Below are 21071 nucleotides of genomic sequence, written 5' to 3' on the forward strand. Positions count from 1 at the left end.
ACTTCAACACATGGACAAACACACTTTGTATCTACTATTTACAATAAAAGGGGAAAAACTACATAATATAAACTACATTCAAGAAATGTCAAATGCACCTGTGCTGTACTGGCTCAATGGGAAATATCATTAATATCCATCAATATTAGCTTGAATAATATCACAAAATAAAATCTTGTTGTCTTTAAAATAGGTCCATATCAAATATTAAAAGTTGAGATTCAGTCTTTTACATTTTACTTTTACTGTGTTTGTTTGTTTTTACTTCACTTGAAACAGTTTTTCTACAATCATATTTAAGACACTTGGTACTTTTAACAAACTCCAATCCACTCAGGGAAATTTTACAATGTTACAAAAATAATTTTCAAACTACTTCTTCTTTTTTTCCTCCATCAAAGCAAGCTGTATTAGCACGTCAGCTATCCACACTGTATATCCCTACTGTGCTGTCAGTGTGAAAAGATATAATGGCATTTACAGAGAGGAAAAGTATGTCGTTTACATCTGCAAGCATAAAGCTTCTGCATGGGCAGGCACTTAGCTTTGAGTATACTGATTGTCATTACGGATGGACTCAAGATTCAACTATACACAGAACAATACACACAGTAAAAGCTTTGGATATTTTTAGACTGTGGCAACAGCCACAGATGTTATTACAATCATTTTTTTAAAGAGAAATACAAATAAAATAGACAAAAAAATATCAAATAGAGGTTGATTAAAAAAAAAGGAAAAGCAAGACCACCTTTTAAATCTGAGTACAAAATCTCTCACTTCAGCTTGCATGAGCCAAACTTTCCAAAATGTCATCCAATGCAAGACTGATAAACAACAACAACAAAAAGTCAAGCATTGAAATCCTCTTTAAAAAAAACTAGACCCATGCTATCACTGTAGCATCACAGGCCCTGTGAAGCCACTTTGGCATATCACCTGAATATTATGTAATGTATATTTTATGAATATAAAATGGTACATTATTCACATGACTCACATATTATATAAAAAAAGGACAAAAAAGGACATTGACCCCCTGTTATTGAAAACAGTGCATATTAGGAGGTCACACAATAGTTCATTTGTATATGGTTAAGGCAGTGTGCGCTTCACTTCAATTAGAAAAAAGCACTTAAAATGAGATGATCAGCATGTAAGCTTTGGACAGTCTTTTCATGTATAACTGCATACGAAGAGAGTTACAGACAAAATACATACTAAGAATTAAAGAAAAAAGATGGCAAGCTTTGGGCCACAACAAAGAGCTGAGCATCATATTTGGGCTGACTTTTTTTGGTATGTGACATTAACCTGTTGAAATTACACAGATGTCATGTGAAACAGCTGCATGCTACATTTTTCATTTGTATGAGGCAAACAAGTGTGAGTTTATTGCCTAGGCAGTATGGCTAACTCTGTGGACAAGTGTTTTTCCCATTATATGTCTTTCTTCTTTTGTAAAGCATGTGAGTGTCAACCTGAAGAGAAAATAAGGCACATTACGCCTGTCGGTTCTTATTGTTTTTCTTGAAAACCTGCTGGGTGTTGTTGGCAGACGTCACGGGTCGAACAAATTCTTCTGTTTGCCAAATAAAACTGTTTATTGCAGAAAACACATCCAAAGCAAACACAGCAGCTGGTAGCTGATATTTCTATCTCCATAGACGCAGAAAAATGAGGAAGAGAAGGTATGATTGTTGGTGGAAGTGTGTCACCGCACTGGAAAGTTGAAGCCTACGTGTGTGTGTTTGTGTGTGTATGTGTGTGTGTGTGTGTGTGTGTGTGTGTCCGGCAGGTGGTGGGGTGGGGTGTTGTTATTTCCCGCTCGGGTTACTCCTCTATGTCTGTCCTCTTGCCTGAACGCCCGTCAGATCCTTTCTTATGATTTCATTCACTGTAAAGCAAAAGAGAAGAAAAAAAAGGAGAGGGATGTTAGACAGTGGCATTTTTTAACCTCAAATATAAAAAAAAAAGCATTAAAACAGACTTCTGACCAGATTTAAAGGTGAGATTGATTATACTGCACTGTGAAATCACACAGGGAGGTCTGATTGACATTTCTGTGCAGGGCATTGATAAAAGGCGGACTAATACTGCATTTATGGTGAATAACCACTAGAGGTAGAGCTATGCAAGAGCCTATAAGCAATCCCTTTTGCTCAGCCGATTACATCTGTGTGTATACACATCAACACAAGAGGAAGGGGGTTGAAATGGAAACTTTCACGGTGTCATGCTTCTAAAAATAGAATCACCATGCGCAGGAGGAGGAGGGGGGGGCGTAGTAGACGTGTGGTGCTATGAAATTAAAATAAAATATTCAATTTGTGGGTGGAATTATTGAGATTATTTATATCTGCAAAAAAATTGTCACCTACAGGTTTCTAAGTATTTGAAGCTTTCCGGTGTATCGGCTGGTAAAGCGCTGACATTCAGGCGGTAAAGAGAAGTGTAACCACCTTCCAGGAGTATATCTGCTCACCTCAGTGTGAACTCAGTCAAAAGTCACACTGTCAACAGGTAGTTCTGCATAAAGCAAGAAGGAATCTCAAGTATGTGTAACATTTCATCTCTCCAGATATGCCACGCCGTCTGTGTTGAGCTCTGGTGTTTATCTGGAAGCCCCGGTCTGGAGGCCTACTGTGTGTCTGTCTGTGTACACTGGCAGTCAGAGACGTTATAGGCTGTGCCACTGCTTCCACTGTGCCTCGGGGAACTCATTAGGGCCGATGAGTAATAAAGTATTTTAAAGTGGGCCAAAAAAGCTTTTTGCATGCAACAAGCCATTACAGAGCATGTTGTGTCTGTGATTTTGTAACCATGGTAATCGGCTACTCTTTGGGATTGAGTTATTTACCTGAAGTTATAATGTACCCACTAAATTTAGATTATTAATATTGCCATGCTTAATATGTGTAATGCTTTTTAAAAGATGTTATTGCTGTTTCGTTCAAGTTCCCCATGCTTGTGGCGAGAGTTAGATAAGTTCAATACCACTCTCATATAGGTATGCTAAATATGAAGCTACAGTCAGCTGACACTTAGCTTAGCTTAGCATAAGGCTGGAACAACAAGTCCTCCAGATTAAATGACAACAAAGCTCATTGAAACAACCCATTGGAGTGTAATATGCTGCTTTAACAACATACTAATGTTTTAAGGTGTGACAACGCTGTGGTAAAGGGCTGGTTACGTTTAACCACAAAAACCAGTTGGTAATGTCAGGGAAAGATCATGGTCTGGGTTCAAGTGATTACTTTAAACATGGTTATTACTCCTTTGACGTTAGACAATTATCGTCATCATGGCCACAGTAAACCCACGTTAAGGTTTTTTTTAAATGCCCCAACTCATGGTTAAAAACGTGACACCGCGGTTGTAAACAGGAAGCGAGCAATAGTTAAAACTGGAAGCAAACAGCGGTCTCCCGCAGCTACGTTTTTGCCATCTAACTAACCAACTTATCTATCCATCTGCCAAACCAACATCCTCCTAAGAAGAAAGTCACCTTATATTAACGTCATATAAACCGCGTCACTTCCCCAGGTTATAATTACTACAGCCACTAGATGGCGTCTGTCACACCAACGTAAATATAGGCCGTTTTTGGCGACTTAATTTACAACCTATAGTGTTGTTGCTCTATTAATTAGCACCCAACCTTATGCTGGTAGCTTAAACCCACAGAGCCAGGCTAACTGTTTACCTGTGTTTCCAGTCTTTATGCTAAGCTAAAGTAATCAGCTGCTAGCTTTACCTTAATTCTTAAATGACAGATACGAGTATGGCATCAAACTTCTCATCTAACTTTAGGCAGGAAGTGTATTTTCAAAAAATGTCAAACAACAGTACTTCATTAAAGTCAACAGGACTGAACTGGATTCATTTAAGATTAAAACATGTTGAACAAGATGAACCAACAGCTGTACAAAATATTAAATCACCTTCAGCTGTTTTATTTTTAGAGGTAGAGGAGTGATATTCAGTTGGCTTGTGTGAGCTCTATTTAAAGCCCTGATTTACATAGTGGTGAGGCAAAGGGTGCAACTATTAAAACACACGTAAAATGAAATCAGACACTATCTCACCCACACAACAGCGTCTCTAGGCAGATGACAGCTCATGACAAAATTACCCAAAAGAAGTCAAAAGGTCAAAGCATGTTCTTATCTAAGACTAGCAGGAAAGAGCTGTATATAAAAAGTAAGAAAATTCACTTAGACCAGGACGGAAAATATGATCTCTAATTAAAATGATGAACTAGCAGCTAAACATGCAAGTTAAGTGTTCAGAAACCTAATTTAGCAATCAGACAGACATGCTCTTCCATCCAACAACACAATCTTGTCTCCCTTTCTCTCCGTCTCCCCCGCTGCTGTTCTATCTGATCATTTGCAGATGTGAAAAAAGAAACAGCTCAACACTGAGCACATTTTATAGCCAGAGCAGCATCTGAGAGTTGCAAAACTGCAGGAGCCGCCAAACTGGATGCTCTGCTGTCGTCACAACTTCAGCGGCCCTGTTTATTTTAGGCTGTAGTGGAATTCCCTCTGACACCTAATGCCTTAAAGAAACTTTCATGTCCCCAGCGGTGCCACAAGACTTTTTTTTTTTTTTCCTGAGCATAAAACGAGCTTAGAGGAGCAGCAGGAGCGCCGCAGTGGGGGCAACATACAGTGGGGCTTTACTGAATCTAATGAAGGGTTGGCACGGACTGGGTATTTGAGGCTGGCCCCGGGAACACTCAGGCTACTCTGTTCAATAGGTGAGTGTCTGGCTCCTGAGTTCTGCACCAATGAGCTGCACTGTTTACCAACCGAAGGTGGGAGGAGAGAGAGAGACACCCTGTACAGTAGCTGACTCAGTCGCTGCACACTGCCTGCTGCGAGCTGGACTGAGTGTGTTTGTGTGTCTGCATGTTCATTCAGTATGTGTGTGTGTGTGTTTGTGTGTAAAGGGCTGCACAGTACATTCATGGATTACATACAGGAGAGTTTGGTGTGGGGTTGTAATGACAGCACGAAGCTGAAAACCATAGAGAGAAAAGAGAAAGCTGAGTGAGCGGACTTACAGCTAACCACCGACCCAACCGCAGAGTTTTCAAGTGTGTCTTGAGACAATACCCACACACATGTACACTGAAAGAATTATAGCTTGTTCCTCCTTTGCGCTGGCTGTGAAGGGATCGCAGTGAACCCAGCGGAGGAGACGGAGATAAAAATCAAATTCCTCCACCTCCATATTAACTTAACAGAACATAACTTTGTTCAGAACAAGGAGTGTGGATTTTGACTCCTTTCTCTTACAGTGCAGATGCATTTGGAAGAGATATCTTACAGCCAATATCTAGAAAATGAACAATTACAGCAACCAATAATTTTACAATGTGTATTTGAACATGTGAGAGTTTTAAGACAAGCTTGAAGAATATAAGAATCTACCAAAAATCTCATAAATGAAACAATACAAGTGTCTTGAAGCAGTTGTCATGCACTCATCATAACAGCTCTGGATACAGCTGAGTATTTGATCAGGCCTTTTAAATAGGATGGAAGTGAGCTGAGACTAATGCGTGTCCACCAGGCTGTTGCTGTGTGCTTTATCTCCTCTAGCCTGATCTCTACCTGCTGGAACAATTTCACCTGCTCCACTGCCTCTGGGCTTTATTCCACACCCACTAAATCTGTCACTCTCAGCCTTTGTAGGCTAAGCCAGTGGCTCTGTCTTGTTTTCATAAAAATTGTGGCATGCAGCGAGCAATGCCAGACATTCTTGATAGTTGTGATCCAAGGAAAAAGCACGTTTCCACAGGTATCTATTTTTTTTTTTCTTCAAATATTCAACTAGCCTGATATAATAAATAAATATAAATGTCAATCAAGAGTTTGTCTTGTTTGGGCAAAAACAGGAGGCATGGAAACTTGTGTGCGAGGGCTGAACATACAAGCCCTCTGCGTGGGAGGCATTATGAGCCAAGTTTTGGTAGAAAAAGAAATACCTGACTTTCATTTAACACTCTTCACTAGAGGATGACACAGTTGAGGCACCTCGGAGATGTGACAGTTAGCGACCACAACAATGTGACGATACCAGGATGTGGCATCACGCTTTTTCGAAAAATGACTACAGACTGAAACACATGTCTGGATGAGTAATGTTGACAATCTCACTTTGGTAAAAAATGTGTTTGATGGTCCCAGCTTAATTTTTTTACTTAACGACCTTTGCAGTCAAACACAGAGGGGTTTTTCTCACCTCAGTTTTCTTCTCACCCTTTCAGATATTGGGAAGTCCCCCCCCACCCATTTGTTTTTCTTATTAAAGCAGCAATGACTAAACTCTATAATGAAATGAGTAGGTGGATCACCTGTTGGAGTGCATTGGGGGATTATTTAGTTGCAGTTGTTAATGCATTATGAATACTATTTTAGCATTCAGGGATGTGGTATTAATATCATAAGATATCAAAGGCAATTACACCTAAACTGCAACTAGTTTCCGTGTGATTTCAAAGGGGACGGTTACGTGCTACGTGAATAGAAAACTAAAACTGAACAAACACACAGAGGCACCTTGGGAAGCTAACAGGCCGTCATCAACTTTTGATGATGGGAGGATCAAACAGTGAGCCCAGTTTGACTGTTCCTCTAACTCCTTGTTAATTCACCAGCTCACAACCCTGTTGCTGTTTACTGCGGAGGGAAACCCTGCAAGTCCCATCCAAAAAACACAAATTCCATTGCTGGCCTTTTTTCTCAGTTTCATTTTTTCCATTGAAACACACACACATGCGCACACGCACACACACACAGCCCTTTCCCTTTTCCTGCAAACTACCCTCCACCCTCCTGCTATCTTACAGGGATCAGGCTGGATTTCTGGAGGAAAGCAGCTGCAAATAGGAATTTCTTGTGCCAGATTGGCAGAATCTCGTGGTCGGAAAAAAGCTAATCCTCTGGTGGGTTCCCCCGCAGAATCGGGGGGCGTAAGGCCAAGGAGAAGCCCTAGCCAACTATAACAAACAAAGAGGCTTTCCCCAGCTCTCCCAGGCAGCCCGTTCCACTGTTTGACAATGGTTGCCATGGAGGTTGTTTTTCACTTCATAACAGTGTCAACATGTCCAGGCGGTCAAGAGAGTGACACTTTTTTCTCCCTCCCTCCCTGTCTTTAATGTGAGAGAGAAAAAGCTCATTTCCTGATGTGTGGTGCCAGGCGAACCCCCTGCGACCAGGAGAATGAACTGTTGAATGGGGCATGATGACAGCTTCAAACTGTACTTAATCCTCACCTGACTACACGAAAAACTAGACGAAAACCTTTTTCAGAGCCTGTCATTTTATTGTTTAACATAATATAGTTTAGAGAACCTTTAGCTCCAAAATAAGGAAGAGGTTCAACCTCCTGCCTGCTGCTGGATGTGGCCTGACATTAATTCTATCAGAGGGTAATGGGGTTGACAAGCATAAGTATAAACATATGACTCATAATCCCTGTTATTTCCACCTTGAGTGGAACATAACTGCACCTCATGGCGAAGATTGTTTTAACAGTGTGAGCTTTTTCTGTTGGCTTTGTTCAGAGTGATACTATAGTACGTAGATCAGACCGGGGATACGCGAAAAGGAGATGGCGCAGATATTGTAAATATCCTTGAATTGTTCTTAGGAAAAGTCATATCTTTGTTGGCGGCTCTTATCATCCATCTCTTTCACAAAAGGGAATTGCACATATTCATCACTTTGTCCTCCTGTTTTTTTCGCTTCATTACATTCAGCTGATAAAGGCACACACTGTGAATGACATAAGCTATTTAACATCTACTAGCCACTGACAGATAAATGTTTAAATACACCAACCATTCAATTCGTCTACCAGCCACTTTAATATTTTACCAGCATTTGACAGGTGGCTGGTGCTAATTTAGAGTATAAAAGCACGAACTTACACTCACCATCATCTAGGTAGGCCTGGTCCAAGTTCTCCTCTTTGACCGTCACCCTCCTCTGTCCGTCTCCTGGAGCCTCCATCTGCCCCGTGCCGGGGGGAGCCCGGCCTTTCTGCTGCCCCTTCTGCACGAAGGGCTGCTGCTGGATCACGGTGGGATACTGCTGAGGGTGGGTCACCACCGCCTGAGCCAGGGGGGGCGTAGGGGAGTTGGCAGACTGTGGGGAGTAGGCATCACAGTAGATGATCTGCTGGTTGTCAGGCTGCGCAGCACTGAGAGGTTGATGGTCTCCTGCCCGAAGCAGGTGGTTGTTGGGGGAGAATTGGATGATAGATGGGTGCTGGCCTGCACCTAGAGGACCTACAGACTGTGCCGGGGATCCTGTGTGAACCAGGACTGACCGATGCGGGTCAGACATCATCCCTCCAGTCTGCTGATAAAGGCCAGGGCTGCCGCTCAGACTCTTGCCCCCACGGGAATACACGATGGCCGGGCTCTGCTGCTGGAAACGTGTGTCTTGGCCTGGAAGGCTGGAGCTGAGACGCTGACAGGATGCCATGCCCGAGACCAGGCCGTTGTCTGGGTGGAGGACAGCACGGGGGTTATGGTAGTAGGAATGAGGGGACATGCCCTGGAAGATCTGAGGCATGGCAAAGCCAATGTGGTCTGCTTCATACTCATCAAGAGGCTCGGTCTTTATTGAGGGAGCTGTAAGGAAGACAAAAGAGCACAGAGATGGTTGTAAATATCCTAACAGGAAGTATGAATATAATAATTTTTTTTAGGCTGAGCAGCATTCTTACATGCCAGTGGTGTATAGGTGAAATGTTGAGGCTGGCTGCGCTTCCTTTTGCCGTTGATGACGTAGAAGTTCACTTTGGCTGGATGACAGATGGACGTCTCTCGGTAGGACGGCAACTCCACAAACAGCATACTCTACAATACAGTGCTCTATTATGTACTGTACAAGTCTGAAACTGGTCTTTTTGACAAGACTACAAAACAGTTCGTGTGTGTGTGTGTGTATTACAGGTCTTCCAGGTTATGTCATAAATAGTCTGATGCAAAACACTTACTGGCTGGCTCTTATCTTTGTCCACTGTTGCTTCCATTTCCCAAATTTGCTGCCCATCTAGAAGGAAACAAAGAGAGAAAGTGAAAACCTAACGCTGCAATTTAACAATTAAACACAGCAGTGAGGTAAACAAGGTTGACTGTTTCAAGATGTACAAGACAGCAGTAAATTCTGTGAGTCTTTAGCATTTGAGTGAGGAAAACGCTGAATTCTCACCAATAACCTCAAGGAATGATTCTTGTTTTGAATCCTTTTGTATTTTAAACCAACAGAGCTTTTAATGTCAACGTGGCGCCATGTGCACAATATGATGTAAAATTCATGTGGAGAGAAAAAGCCTCATTGTGCATGTAGATAATATCATTTCTAAAACCACTTCCTCTTACATAACCACGCACACATAAAGGTAGGAGATGATCTGTACGTTTACTCCAAATACACGAGCAGTCAACCATTACTCTAAGAGACACACGGCTGCCAAAGACACACCTTGTCAGTTCTCGAATGACAGCACTGACAGAAACACAACATTAGCAAAGGGGGAGATGTGATGAGCAGTCACGGCTCCACATCTGTAACGATTACCGTTCACGTTATGTTACATCGCACTTCATCAAATTACTCTTTAACTGTAATTTAAGAAAAACTAAATGTGCTTGAAAATGTGAACTCCATATGTTCAAGCACTATGATACGACATGCAGCAGAGAGTTTTGTTTGGATGTTACTGTACTGTAGGTGGGAAACCCTCTGTCAAATTGCAAATTAGAAACACATGGCTTAAATGAGTCAGCAGGAAAAAGGGGGATTCCACACATCTAGCCAACTTCTTTTATTTTTTTTCTCGACTTTATTTTATGATCAATTCTCTCCACGTCTCTTACACAACGCGATGACGACTGCTTTCTTGGCTATCGTGTTTGTTTGCGTTTTGTTGCAATTCTACTCTAAGGGAGACCCCGATTCTCGTTCCTCCCTCTGGAGATAATTGTGAGCGAAGGTGGAAAAGGGAAGCGAGGGAGAGAGAGCCGAGCAGACTCGACTTGGCCGCCGGCAAAGCTTTCCTTCTCTCTGTACAACCCTCCGTGTCCAAGCACAAGAGCCAGAGGCAGCTGTCTCTCATACAGAAGGATTTCACAGCTGCACTGGTTGAGAACTTTGTGTCATGCAGAAACTCTCCAAAACAATGGCAATCGGTCTTTGTGAGATTTCTTTTTCCATCTCTGTCTTACTAGCCATTACTGCGATGTGTCGTAACACAGGGAAACCCAGAGAAAAAAAATAAGAAAGGAGCAGCAGGGGTGAGCAGGTCCAAGTTTGACTTGAGGTGGCCTGTGAAGTGCCTGCATTTAAAAAGCCAATCTCTCAGACAGTAGTGGAGTCAGTGAGTCACAATAGCAGACAAATGCTGTTTTAACAGAGTTGTCCATCCCAGAGAAGCGTCGAGAAACAGCTGGACGCAAACTGTTGAAAACATGATTTATGGAAGATTTACGTGCGCAATACCAGTCACACTTTTTAAAGATCCCCTCAAGACATGTGTATAAAATACTCTACTTTGAATATAAATGTGTGTCTGATGTGTTTTTTCCACTAAGAAAGTTCAATTATCTATATCTAGATACTTTAAAATGACATGCCCTCTTTCTACCTCATCAAGCATTTCAGCTGAACACAGTGAGAAACTCCATTCTCAGTGTTTGTGCAGCGGAGGCTTCAAGTTTCCACATAGCACTCGTTGTGATGCCTGCAAACTCTGCTCATAGATACGCTTTAAACTCACATTTTTTGACGAGCACAGAGAAACTTTCCACCTTCAGTTGATGAATGTGAAAACAGTCTTCTAGTGTCAAACTTAGCACGTACGTCATTTTACACTGTGAGGCTCAAAACATCCAAATGAAGCAGTAATAAGAAAAACATAAGTTTGAGTGGAGGGGGACTTTTAAACTAGTTGTGTTAACAGCTAAGCAGCTTATGGTGTCAAAAAGGAGGGAAATTAAGGGTTCATATAATAGTGGTGTGACTCATGTTTAACCCTATAAAAAACATAAATACATCACTTTGCACTAATTATGGTTAAATCACTCCAGTTTGCCTTTGTAAAGTAAATAGAAGATTAGGAAAAAGGGTCAATTATCTCTTTTAACATTACATAATAGAAGTTAAAAACAACAACAACATGTATTTAATTTCATAAAAGGATGTAAAAGTAAGTCTTTCAGCTCCACTTGGATGCATTTGTATTTAAGAGTAACCTTTCATGTGACAAAACAGAGCTATAAATCACACAACAAAAGGCTCGTCTGAGTGATAAGACATCATGGAAGTCAGTGAGGAAGAAAAGGGCAAAAGGAAGTGAGGCTTCAGTGTTATCATTCGGATCATGCAAATAACTCACACAATGATGGTGGTGAAAATGTGAAAGCTATCAACTTGTTTCACACACGCACACACACACGCACACACACACACACGCACACACACACACACACACACACACACACACAGCTACTTAGGAGTCATTAGTCATCACTGTGTTGTGGTGTTACTTTTACAGATTTTCAGATTGAGTCATAGCTTTGTGTTTCAGGTAATGTTTGGCTTTATGGTAAATGTTGTTAAAATACATAGAAAAAATATGCTGGTAAAAACAAAAACAAAAAAATAAGTTGTGAGGATGAGATGCTGGGGTCCGATGTGATTTCAACGCCACTCACCCTGGTTTTTCTCCGTGAAAATGACTTTGGAATCGGAGCTGAAGTTCTGCCCAGTCAGGATCATCTGCTGGCCTCCCAGAACGGAGCAGCTGTCCATGTCCTGCTTCTCCACCATGGGAAGCTCGTGTGCTGAACGCTGAGCTGCGGGGACGCACACACACACACACACACACATAGGGATATAGAGAGAGAGAGGGAGAGGTAGTGCGTTACACCTACAGCACACGAAACAGCATACGAGAGAAAGTGAGAAGACATGTACAGCTTTTCATTTGAAAGCACTGTACTGATTCTCACAAGTGCACAAATACTTGTTAACAAGAAGTGCCTGTGCTTTACAATAAACAGGTGATGTTGAGTCATTTGACAAGCTTTCATTTTAAATAAGCGGCAATATATATCTGTCAAATCACAACTGGGGGGAGTTAACATGAGAGGTTGTCAGCATAGTGCAATAAGATAACAGTTTGATGTAATCTGTGTGAAGCTTGAACATGTTGTTGCAAAGAAATCGAATTAACCTTTGTGCTGTTTTTCAAGGTTTGAGGTTGGTCTATTCGGGTTATATTTTAAGGTATTTAAAGGTATTGGTGTTAAAAATTGAGAGTGACGTAGTTGCTAGGGCTGCAACTGTCGACTATTTTCTCATTCAATCAATTTAGCCGTTCGGTCTATAAATGTCAGAAAACTGGCAAGCCTAGAAATCTCTTATTTTGTCCGATCAACAGTGCATATCCCACAGAGTTTACTATAATATAAGACTTAAGAAAGCAACAAATATTTACATTTAAGAGGCTTAAACCAGAAATGTGTTGTATTTTTCCTGTAAAAATGACCCGAAACAATTAATCGATGATCAAAATAGTTGTCAACTAATCTTCTGTCATCGCCTAATTGTTGCAGCTCTGTGTTAAACATGCAACAGGCTGATAGTGTGTCGGTCATTACAAGCTCAAGCTGCACAGTCAAACATTGTTAAAGCCAATATAACTTCTGTTTGAAATCCTAGCAGAGGTCCCAAAGTGTCAAAAGATACCAAATATATCAGTGTGAAGTTTGGAGAAAATGTTTACAATATGATTCAGAAGACACCCAGAATATTTCCATTTTATGTAACAGGCTTACAGCAGTGTTTCTCTCAGTGTCACATCATATAGTTTGAATGAGGAGCTGAAACAAGCTGATGCAAGAGGTTAAGTGTATGTGATGGTGTTAATGAACAGAAACAATAGTATCACTTTTGTGGAAACACTAGACACTGTAATGATGCTGCAGTGTGTGAAGTGTCGCTTCCTCTTCTTGTTTATTACAGTATCAGCCATTAGCTCAGCCGAAACGCCGCACTCACAGAGGCGTCGACAGTACTGTGACCTTTGAACATAATCGTTCACCCTACTGCGCTGCGAGCGGATAAAACAAAAGAGGATGACAGCAGAAGGGGCCCCGTCACCTCAGACACACCAACGCTGACTCAGTTTGCTTTTCAACAGGTCAGACAGATGTATCACAGGTGTCATTGTGAGCGGCTTTACGGCCGATTGCTTTTCACTGACGACAATTGTTCTGAAGTTGCTCTTATAATCAGAAAACAGATGGGAAACGATTATAAAATGTTACGTCATGTTTTTTTTACAATGAGAGGAACATATTGCACGCAGCCTGTATGAAGCTAATCCGATGAATATTATGTCTTGACTAGCTATATAAAGGACTTCCTTGTTTGAGTTTTGATTACACCAGGTGCTTTAATAACACTGTGTACACATACACTGATGTACCCAAACACAGACTTTACTACAGCACACATACAAACAGGTACACAGACACTGCAACATGCTGCGCCCACCTACTGGATGGAAGCCCTGCTAGTATAAAGACAGCTTTGTGCACAGGACTCCGGACTATCAGCCCAGCTCCAAACTCATTTGAATGTGGGTTCATTTTTTTAAATATTTTTTTAAATGTTTACTTTGTATTAAGTTTTGTCAACTGATGAAAACATCAGCGGTTTGGCCTCCACGAGAAGCATACATGAGGACTTCATAAAGTCTGCCACTGTAGCAGGAGTCAAACCCGCTTTTTAAAGATGAGGTAAAACAGCACAAAAAGTACATCATAAAAAAAGTGTTTTATGTGTAGCGGCTTACAGCACTCGATAGGATGCGAGGCCACTTGGAGAGAGACGTGCTGTCCTCCAGGCTGAGGTATGTGCACGCGAAACACGAGACGAACACGGGTGTTTTTTCGGCCAACGTCTGTCTCGCCCTTCCTCAGCTCGATGTCGGCGTTCCTGAGCTTCAGGATCCCAGCACAGTCAATTCTGTGAGGAGGAGTAAATATGTAAGCACAGCAAGCAATGGCAAATTTATATTAAAACAAGACTAAGTATCTCCAATAGAGCCACAACGATTAATGAAATGAACAATTAGTCGATTGACAGATAATCAATCGCCAACTATTACAATAATCGATTGTTTTGAGTCATTTTTTAACAGAACAAATACCAAAATTATCAGGTTCCAGCTTCTTAAATATGAATATTTTCTGGTTTCTTTACTCCTTTCTGATAGTTAACCAACATGTTTGAGTTTTGGACTGTTGGTCAGGAAAAAAGCAAGATATTTAGGGTTGCGTTTTGGGCTTTGGGAAACACTTAATCAAGTAAATCCTCGACAGACTTATTGATAATGACAATTAGTTGCAGCCCTAATCTACCCTTCAGTCTACTAGCTCAGTGAGGCTACACTTAGACACATCATTACTTTGAGTTAAATGCTAACACCAGCAAGCTAACATGCTCACAATGATGGTGTTAGCATGTAAATATTAAGCAGTTATTATGTATAAGCTGTCTTAGTTTACTGTTAGCATGCTAACATTTGCCAAATAGCAAAAAACACAAAGTACAGTTGAGGTTGATGGTATGGAGTGATGTTATGTTTGCAGGTATATGGGCATAAACCAAATTGGGACCCAATAATGGTGCTAAATGAAAAGTCAGGGGATCAATATATGCAATAGTTGTTGAGGTATTTAAATAAAAAACTAAAATGTCAACCTCATGGTGGCTCTACGGGAAAGGTCAGGGGTCAACAAAGTGAGTAGGACTCAACCTCAGGGGAGCATGAATATATGGACCAAAAGTACTATTGAATAGGAATCCATTCAAAAGCTGTTAATCATACTCTGAACCAAAAACGTCAATCTGCTGATGGATTGGGAAAACTTTCACCTGCTGGTGGCACTAGAGTTAAAACCAGATTAGCACCAGTCAGTAGGACTCATCTTCTGGGGAGTAGGAATATCTGTGCAAAATTTTAATCACACAACTCACCAAATACTTGTTAACCTACTTCACACTGGTCCAAAGCTAACATTACTATCCTTAGATCAGTGACACAGTCTTTACAAGTCATTACAATATTCTCACATTGCTTTCATGTTGTTCTTTGGCTCCAGAGGGATCTCAAGAACTTTGGTGCCATGAATAATCTTCTCAAAACTGGTGGTCGTAACCGTCTTGCCAGTGATGCGGTGGACTTGATAGAAGGCGTGCGGCTTGAGGATGCGCTCGTCTGCTGTACCGATGAAGATCTGCAGGCCGAGCGGCTCCTTGCCTCTGTAGCCATGTAACTGCAGACACAAAGAAATAAAACAAAAAGACTGACGTTTCTTTGACTGCACTGAAAGCTCCCCCTGTCAGACGATGAAACAGAAACATGAAGGAAACATGTAAGACATTTTTAACTTGATATGTTTGTTCAGAGACCTCCTGTTGTAACTCTGCCTTTCCAGATGTTGTTCCCCCCCTGGAGGTTTCTAATCAGTGTCAGACCCACGTGTAAAAGCATGAGTCTCCTCTCTGCAGCCTTGAACGGGAGCCAGCGGAGAACTCACATCCTACAACCTTGTACGCGTTCTTTCATAAGTGAAAGAAGAACCGAAGCCAGATCCAGTCTTTCACCGACATGCTTTTTATATTAAGAGAAGTGAAACTCTCATGCACAGCCGACCTGCATTATACCTCTTTTGAATGTCATGCAGCAGAAATAATAGTAATAGTAAATAGGTGAAGCTGTGAACTAAAGATAGAGAGGCAGAAAGAGACAGAGAGAGAGAGGGGAGAGGTTACTTTTAACCAGAGACTGCCTCTTGAGGAAACCTGCAAAAACCACAAAGCATCAACTTGCATCTAAATGTTGTTTTCGTGCAAACAGTGGAGTGCATCACCTTTATCAGAGAATATAACAAACTTTCCAAACTGATGGAACAAACATGGTAGGTAACTTCTTCTATAAACTACAGGAAAATGTAATTGCAGTAAATCTAATTGCATGTTAGACTTTAACTTTATTTAAGATCTATTACACTGTCTGACCACTTGTCTCTAATGCTTAGAGAGCTGCAGCTTAACACATACACTGTTCCTTTTAATGGTGGTCAGAAAAAAAACACTACATACATCATGTGCATGAACCACATAGTAGAAATAATTATCTCAGACATCACAGCAGCTGCTGAATGGAGCAGAAACTATGGCAACATGAATGACCATGCTGGCTCCATATCCAGGTAGCTGACACACTGAGTGAAACAGAGGAAGCTGACTGCAAACACTCAACAGACCATGTGAGCAGTTGGGCCGGTTGTCATGGCAGTGGCAGGAGCAGTGAGTCATGACACAGAGCAGTGTAGGAAAAGTAAAGTGGAGGGTACGATGCTCAGAGAGAGAGAGCGGGAGAGAGGGAGAGTGGGAGAGTGGGAAGAAGGAAAAACAGAGAAAGCGAAGGAGGAGCGGAGGAAGGGAAAGACGAGGTGAAGGAGTGCAGCTGTGGTTAGCCAGGCCTGACCATCTGATTGGCCTGGCAAACCAGGCAGAACTGACCTCGGAGTGACGCCTTTGGGGATGGGCAGAAAATGGAAAAGATGCGGGAAGAGCTTTATTTCCCTCAATGCTCTACTATCACCAACAAAAACAGCTTTGACATGTTGCCACGGTGACACAAAGAAGAGGAAGTTAAACCTATTCTTGGACAATACGGCCATCTATAACTGTGTCACAGCAAATTTCAACATGCTGCGTTTGAACTCAATGTTGTGTAAGAGAAATAACAGCAAATTACTCAGTCCGCAATTATCTTAACCACAGGCAGCATTCATGTCTTTTTTTTCTTCTTTTTTTTTTTTTTTACACATCTGGAAGAGAGTGTTTTAGCACTCCCGCTTCCTAATATGAGACAGTCAACAAAGCAGTGTGTAAGAGGAAGTGAGGGACAGAATGAACACAGGTCTGTTTGTGTAGTTAAAATCATGGGGGGGGCGGGGGTGAGGACACACAACAGTAGACTATTTTAAGCAGGGAGACAGAAAATAAATACAAAATCAGTGAGGCTGCGTTGCTCACTGACCTCGGTTCAGTTGTGAGTGTTGTAATGAGGCTACTGAGTGGTTACATTGTGTCATATGTCTGGGGTTAGGCCATGTTGTCTGTTTCAGAAAGTGAAAAAAGGGGAAGGTGCTATGAGAGTAGCCACAGTAACTCATGTAAAGTCATTTTCATACAGCTGGCCCTGGGCAATAACACCACCACCACCACTACTGAGTGCATAATGAGTAGGAAATGCCATTACATGCAAGCTCTCCCATCAGGGTTGCCTGAGGCTCCCAAACTGGAAGGCTAACTGAAATGCACAACATGACTTTATATACAAGACTTTGAATTGCAGGGCTAAATTTTTATAATTTTGTATTAATTGAACTAATAATACATTCATTTTTATCTAGGCTTCGGTCATACCTGCACAACAGGGTGTCCTCCTGTGGGCGCTTTGACAGCACCCCTGCTTCCCTCTGTCTCATAGTGAGCTCTGTGGTGCGGCTTGGGCTGCACATCAATGTGGAGGTCATACTGTTCTGTGCGAGTGGGCATCGGCCATTCCAGCGGGGGGAGAGAAGCCACTGGGATGCTACAGAACACAAAGAATATAAAGTGGATATAAATCATGAAAATAAATAAATAAATAAAATGATGATTGGAATATGGAAATGTATCTTGTGTGCATGTGTTAACCAAAAGCAATCAGTCTTGCTAATTTACCTGCAGAAGCTGGACACCAGCGGCTTGGGCCAGATTTGGGGGATAACAAAGTAAGGCTCTGTAGCAGGTTTGGGTTTCATGTCCTGTTCACAGGACACCAAGAAGTTCCCTTCTCCATGGTTCTCTGGATACAGAGTGTAAACCTGGTTGGACGTCTTGACTATTTTGGTTGGCACCAGACCTGGCTGATTGGTGCCAAAACCATTGATGGCTTCAACAAGGGTGTTGTGTTGATAGTGGGCCCCTATGTTGTGATCTTCGTGGCCACTGTGGGGGGACGGACTGCGGGAGCGGTGCCCAGGGACTAACGCTGGATTCCTGTACATGTCGTAGGTGCGTTTGCCCTGTGGGGAAGTGGAGCGGGAGCCAGGCCTGGAGGAGGGCGAACGGGGGCCCAGGCAGCCGTCCTCAGCTAGGCTGGTGCGAGGAGATGTGCCCGGGGAGGTGCGCGGGGAGCCAGTGTGGATATTCTGTAATCGGGGGCAGAGGTCTCCGGGGTTCTGGCCGCTGCTGGGGGACACACAAGGAGAAGCCCAGGGGGAGTAGTTCTCCGAGTGCCAGCTGGTGGAGGAGTTGCTGCTGGCGGGACTCAGACACTGGGGCTCACGGTAGGCAAGGTTGTCATGGCCAGGAACAGTGAGGGTGGGTCTGGGGCTAATGTTCAGTTGGTGGTTCTGCAGGGAGTCCCGGCCATGGTTGTAGGGAAGGGAGGGGGTGATTTCGATCCGTGGGCTCAGAGCCAGGCCTGCAGGACGGGTACTGTCCAGGTAGTTTCTGGCCTCCTGGTTGTCATATCCTGGTAGAACCTCAGTGTTGTGCTCACTGTAGGAGGGACTACAGGACTTGATGCCGTATGGAGAGGCCTCCTCCAGAGGGAAAGCCTGCTCAGACTGAGGGCTGAGGACTTTATGAGATGCAAGGTTGGGGTCATCTGCAGGGGAAGAAAGACAAAAACCCATTACCATACAACATTCGAAAAACATGCTTAAAAAGTGTTTTCAGAGTCATTTATTCAAAACATAATTAAATTTAAACACAAATATTAATGTGCATCTCTTTAAATGACACCAATAATTTCCACTGCAGACAAATGTCTTGCTTTTAAGTATTTTCAAAGTAAAAGTAAACGTCCATTCTCAACTTTTCTCATCTGAATGAAACACACATCTGTCAGGTGATCACAAACGCTTCTTCATACTGACATCTTCTCTCACATGACTATTACATGTCTGAACCCTCATGAAGCATGTCGTATTTACTTCCTGTTTTGTTGTTTGATTTACACCTACAACAACTTCACAAGCCATATATTATATCTGAGACAACCAAAACAAAAAAGGAAGAGAGCGAGAGGAGTGAACGCTGGCTGCCAGACAAGCCTCGGACAAACCTTGATGTCCCCCAGCAAAGTCGCTGCAAGGTGGTTCATATTCAAACAAGTACTCAAACTCCAAATCCTCATCAGGGCAGTTGACTCGACTGAGCTCTTCCTCCAAATCTTTCTCGTCGTAAAAAGAGGTCATCTGTCTAAATTTCTCTCTAAAAAAAAAAAAAAAAAAAAACAGGCTCCTCCGAGTTCAGGCAAAGCGACAGGGACGTGGCAGAGGTGTTGTGGCGCTGATGTGGATTTGGGGAACCTGTTCAAGTGTCAAATGATGCATCGGTGAAGCGCACAAGTTTCCTGTTTCAGCTCGCCGCAGTTATTTTCAGATGAAGGCGGGTCTATTTTCACACTCAACGTTGAATTCTCGAGTTCATCTCTAAAGTCTGATCACGCCTCCCCTTATTCGTTGATGCGTCGATTAAAAAAAAAAAAAAGAAGCAAAAGTGCGGCTTGGAAGTGATGAATTAACAGATTACAGACTGTTTTGACACACTGTGCAGCCTGGTGCTGCCCCCGGGTGTTTGACATGCTGCAGTGACACAGCCTGGTGCTGACTGAGCTCATCACCTGTGAAACAACCGATTTACAACTATCAATTATGAAATGTGGCATCATTCCAGGTTTACGTGAACATATGCATACAGGTAGATGAATGAATGGATGGAAAGGGCTAAAACACATCAAATTGCACTCTACATCCATGTTGGATTTTAATAAATAAACCAGCCAAATATTTACACGCGCTGTTGCATTGTTAATAAAAAAGAACCGGTTTGGCACTCCTGAGGGAATCCCCAGATTTACGCACGACGCATGGACGCAGCACAGAAACCATAGGGCGTTCCTTCTATCTGTAGCCTTACACCCAGTGGGCCAGTAGCCTATATGCTCTGTCAGCAAAACTGACAGATGTGCATCATGTCTCCCATAGTAAACCTTCTATTTTTTTTCCTTTCTTCTAACTTTTTGGTGATGCAATTCCTACCTTGATTTTTACCACCGATAATGGATGAAATTGAGCATGCAACCCCCAAATGAAGCAGAACAACTGGCCACAGCTTGTACAATCAGACAGGATATATAAATCTGATAAAGTGTTCAAGCTTCTACACACAAGTGGCAGTTAGACAGTTTCTCATTTGCATCTTATATGAACCTAATTGGCGCACCCTGCACTTTAGTCACACCAGATATGCATAAATATACATATATATAGTCAGACTTGCATCACTTGAAAATATACTACAAATTACTCCCCTTGTTCTCATATTACACACTGATGTCATATATGTAACTTTTAGGTTTGATAGTCTTTCTTTTTTAGTAATCCAAAACGTCTCTACTGTTTTAAACCGATAAAATAAAGTTTAGACTATTTTATTATTAATTAGCATAATGTTAGGCTGCTATTAAACATGTTCCCAGTACCTACTGTAGTATCTTGGTGTTTCAATGTGATGCTAAGGCACACGCCGTGCGCTGATAACGCGCAGCAGCGTCTCTACGCAAACACCGACAAGTGACAACTGACAGATGACATTACAACTCACATCATTATAGACTTAAACACTGCTGGGCGAACACTACTCTATCAATTGAAAATCAAATGGGTTGATTACCAGATAATCACAACACTTCAGCAGTACCTTGATCCATCGACCTCATGGTGTGGTACTGTGCCAGCCTCCAAGTCTCTCTAAACATCTGGAGAAAAATCGTGAAAAAAAAATAAAAATAAAAAATGTTTTAAAAAATAAGCGGATGAAAAAAAAAAAATTACCGTCCTCGAACAACCATAGCAGGGGAAAAAGCGTTCTTCAGTCAAAAGATGTTGAAAGGAGACGAAA

At 42.1% G+C, this 21071-nt stretch overlaps 1 protein-coding gene across 1 annotated transcript; it reads right to left on the reverse strand.

The window, feature by feature from the left end:
* Positions 1–279: 279 nt before the first annotated feature.
* On the reverse strand, positions 280–19363 carry nfatc2a (nuclear factor of activated T cells 2a). Its single transcript, XM_062427674.1, has 10 exons — positions 19231–19363; positions 17841–18771; positions 17541–17709; positions 15174–15376; positions 13891–14063; positions 11744–11884; positions 9025–9080; positions 8752–8884; positions 7955–8656; positions 280–1897 (listed from the first exon to the last, which is right to left on the reverse strand). Exons 1-10 carry the CDS (start codon positions 19361–19363, stop codon positions 1842–1844), a joined length of 2697 nt encoding a protein of 898 aa, XP_062283658.1. The 3' UTR covers positions 280–1841.
* Between the last annotated feature and the right edge of the window lie 1708 nt (positions 19364–21071).

The sequence above is a fragment of the Scomber scombrus genome, chromosome 10 (genome assembly GCF_963691925.1).
Source record: "Scomber scombrus chromosome 10, fScoSco1.1, whole genome shotgun sequence".
NCBI lineage: Eukaryota > Metazoa > Chordata > Actinopteri > Scombriformes > Scombridae > Scomber > Scomber scombrus.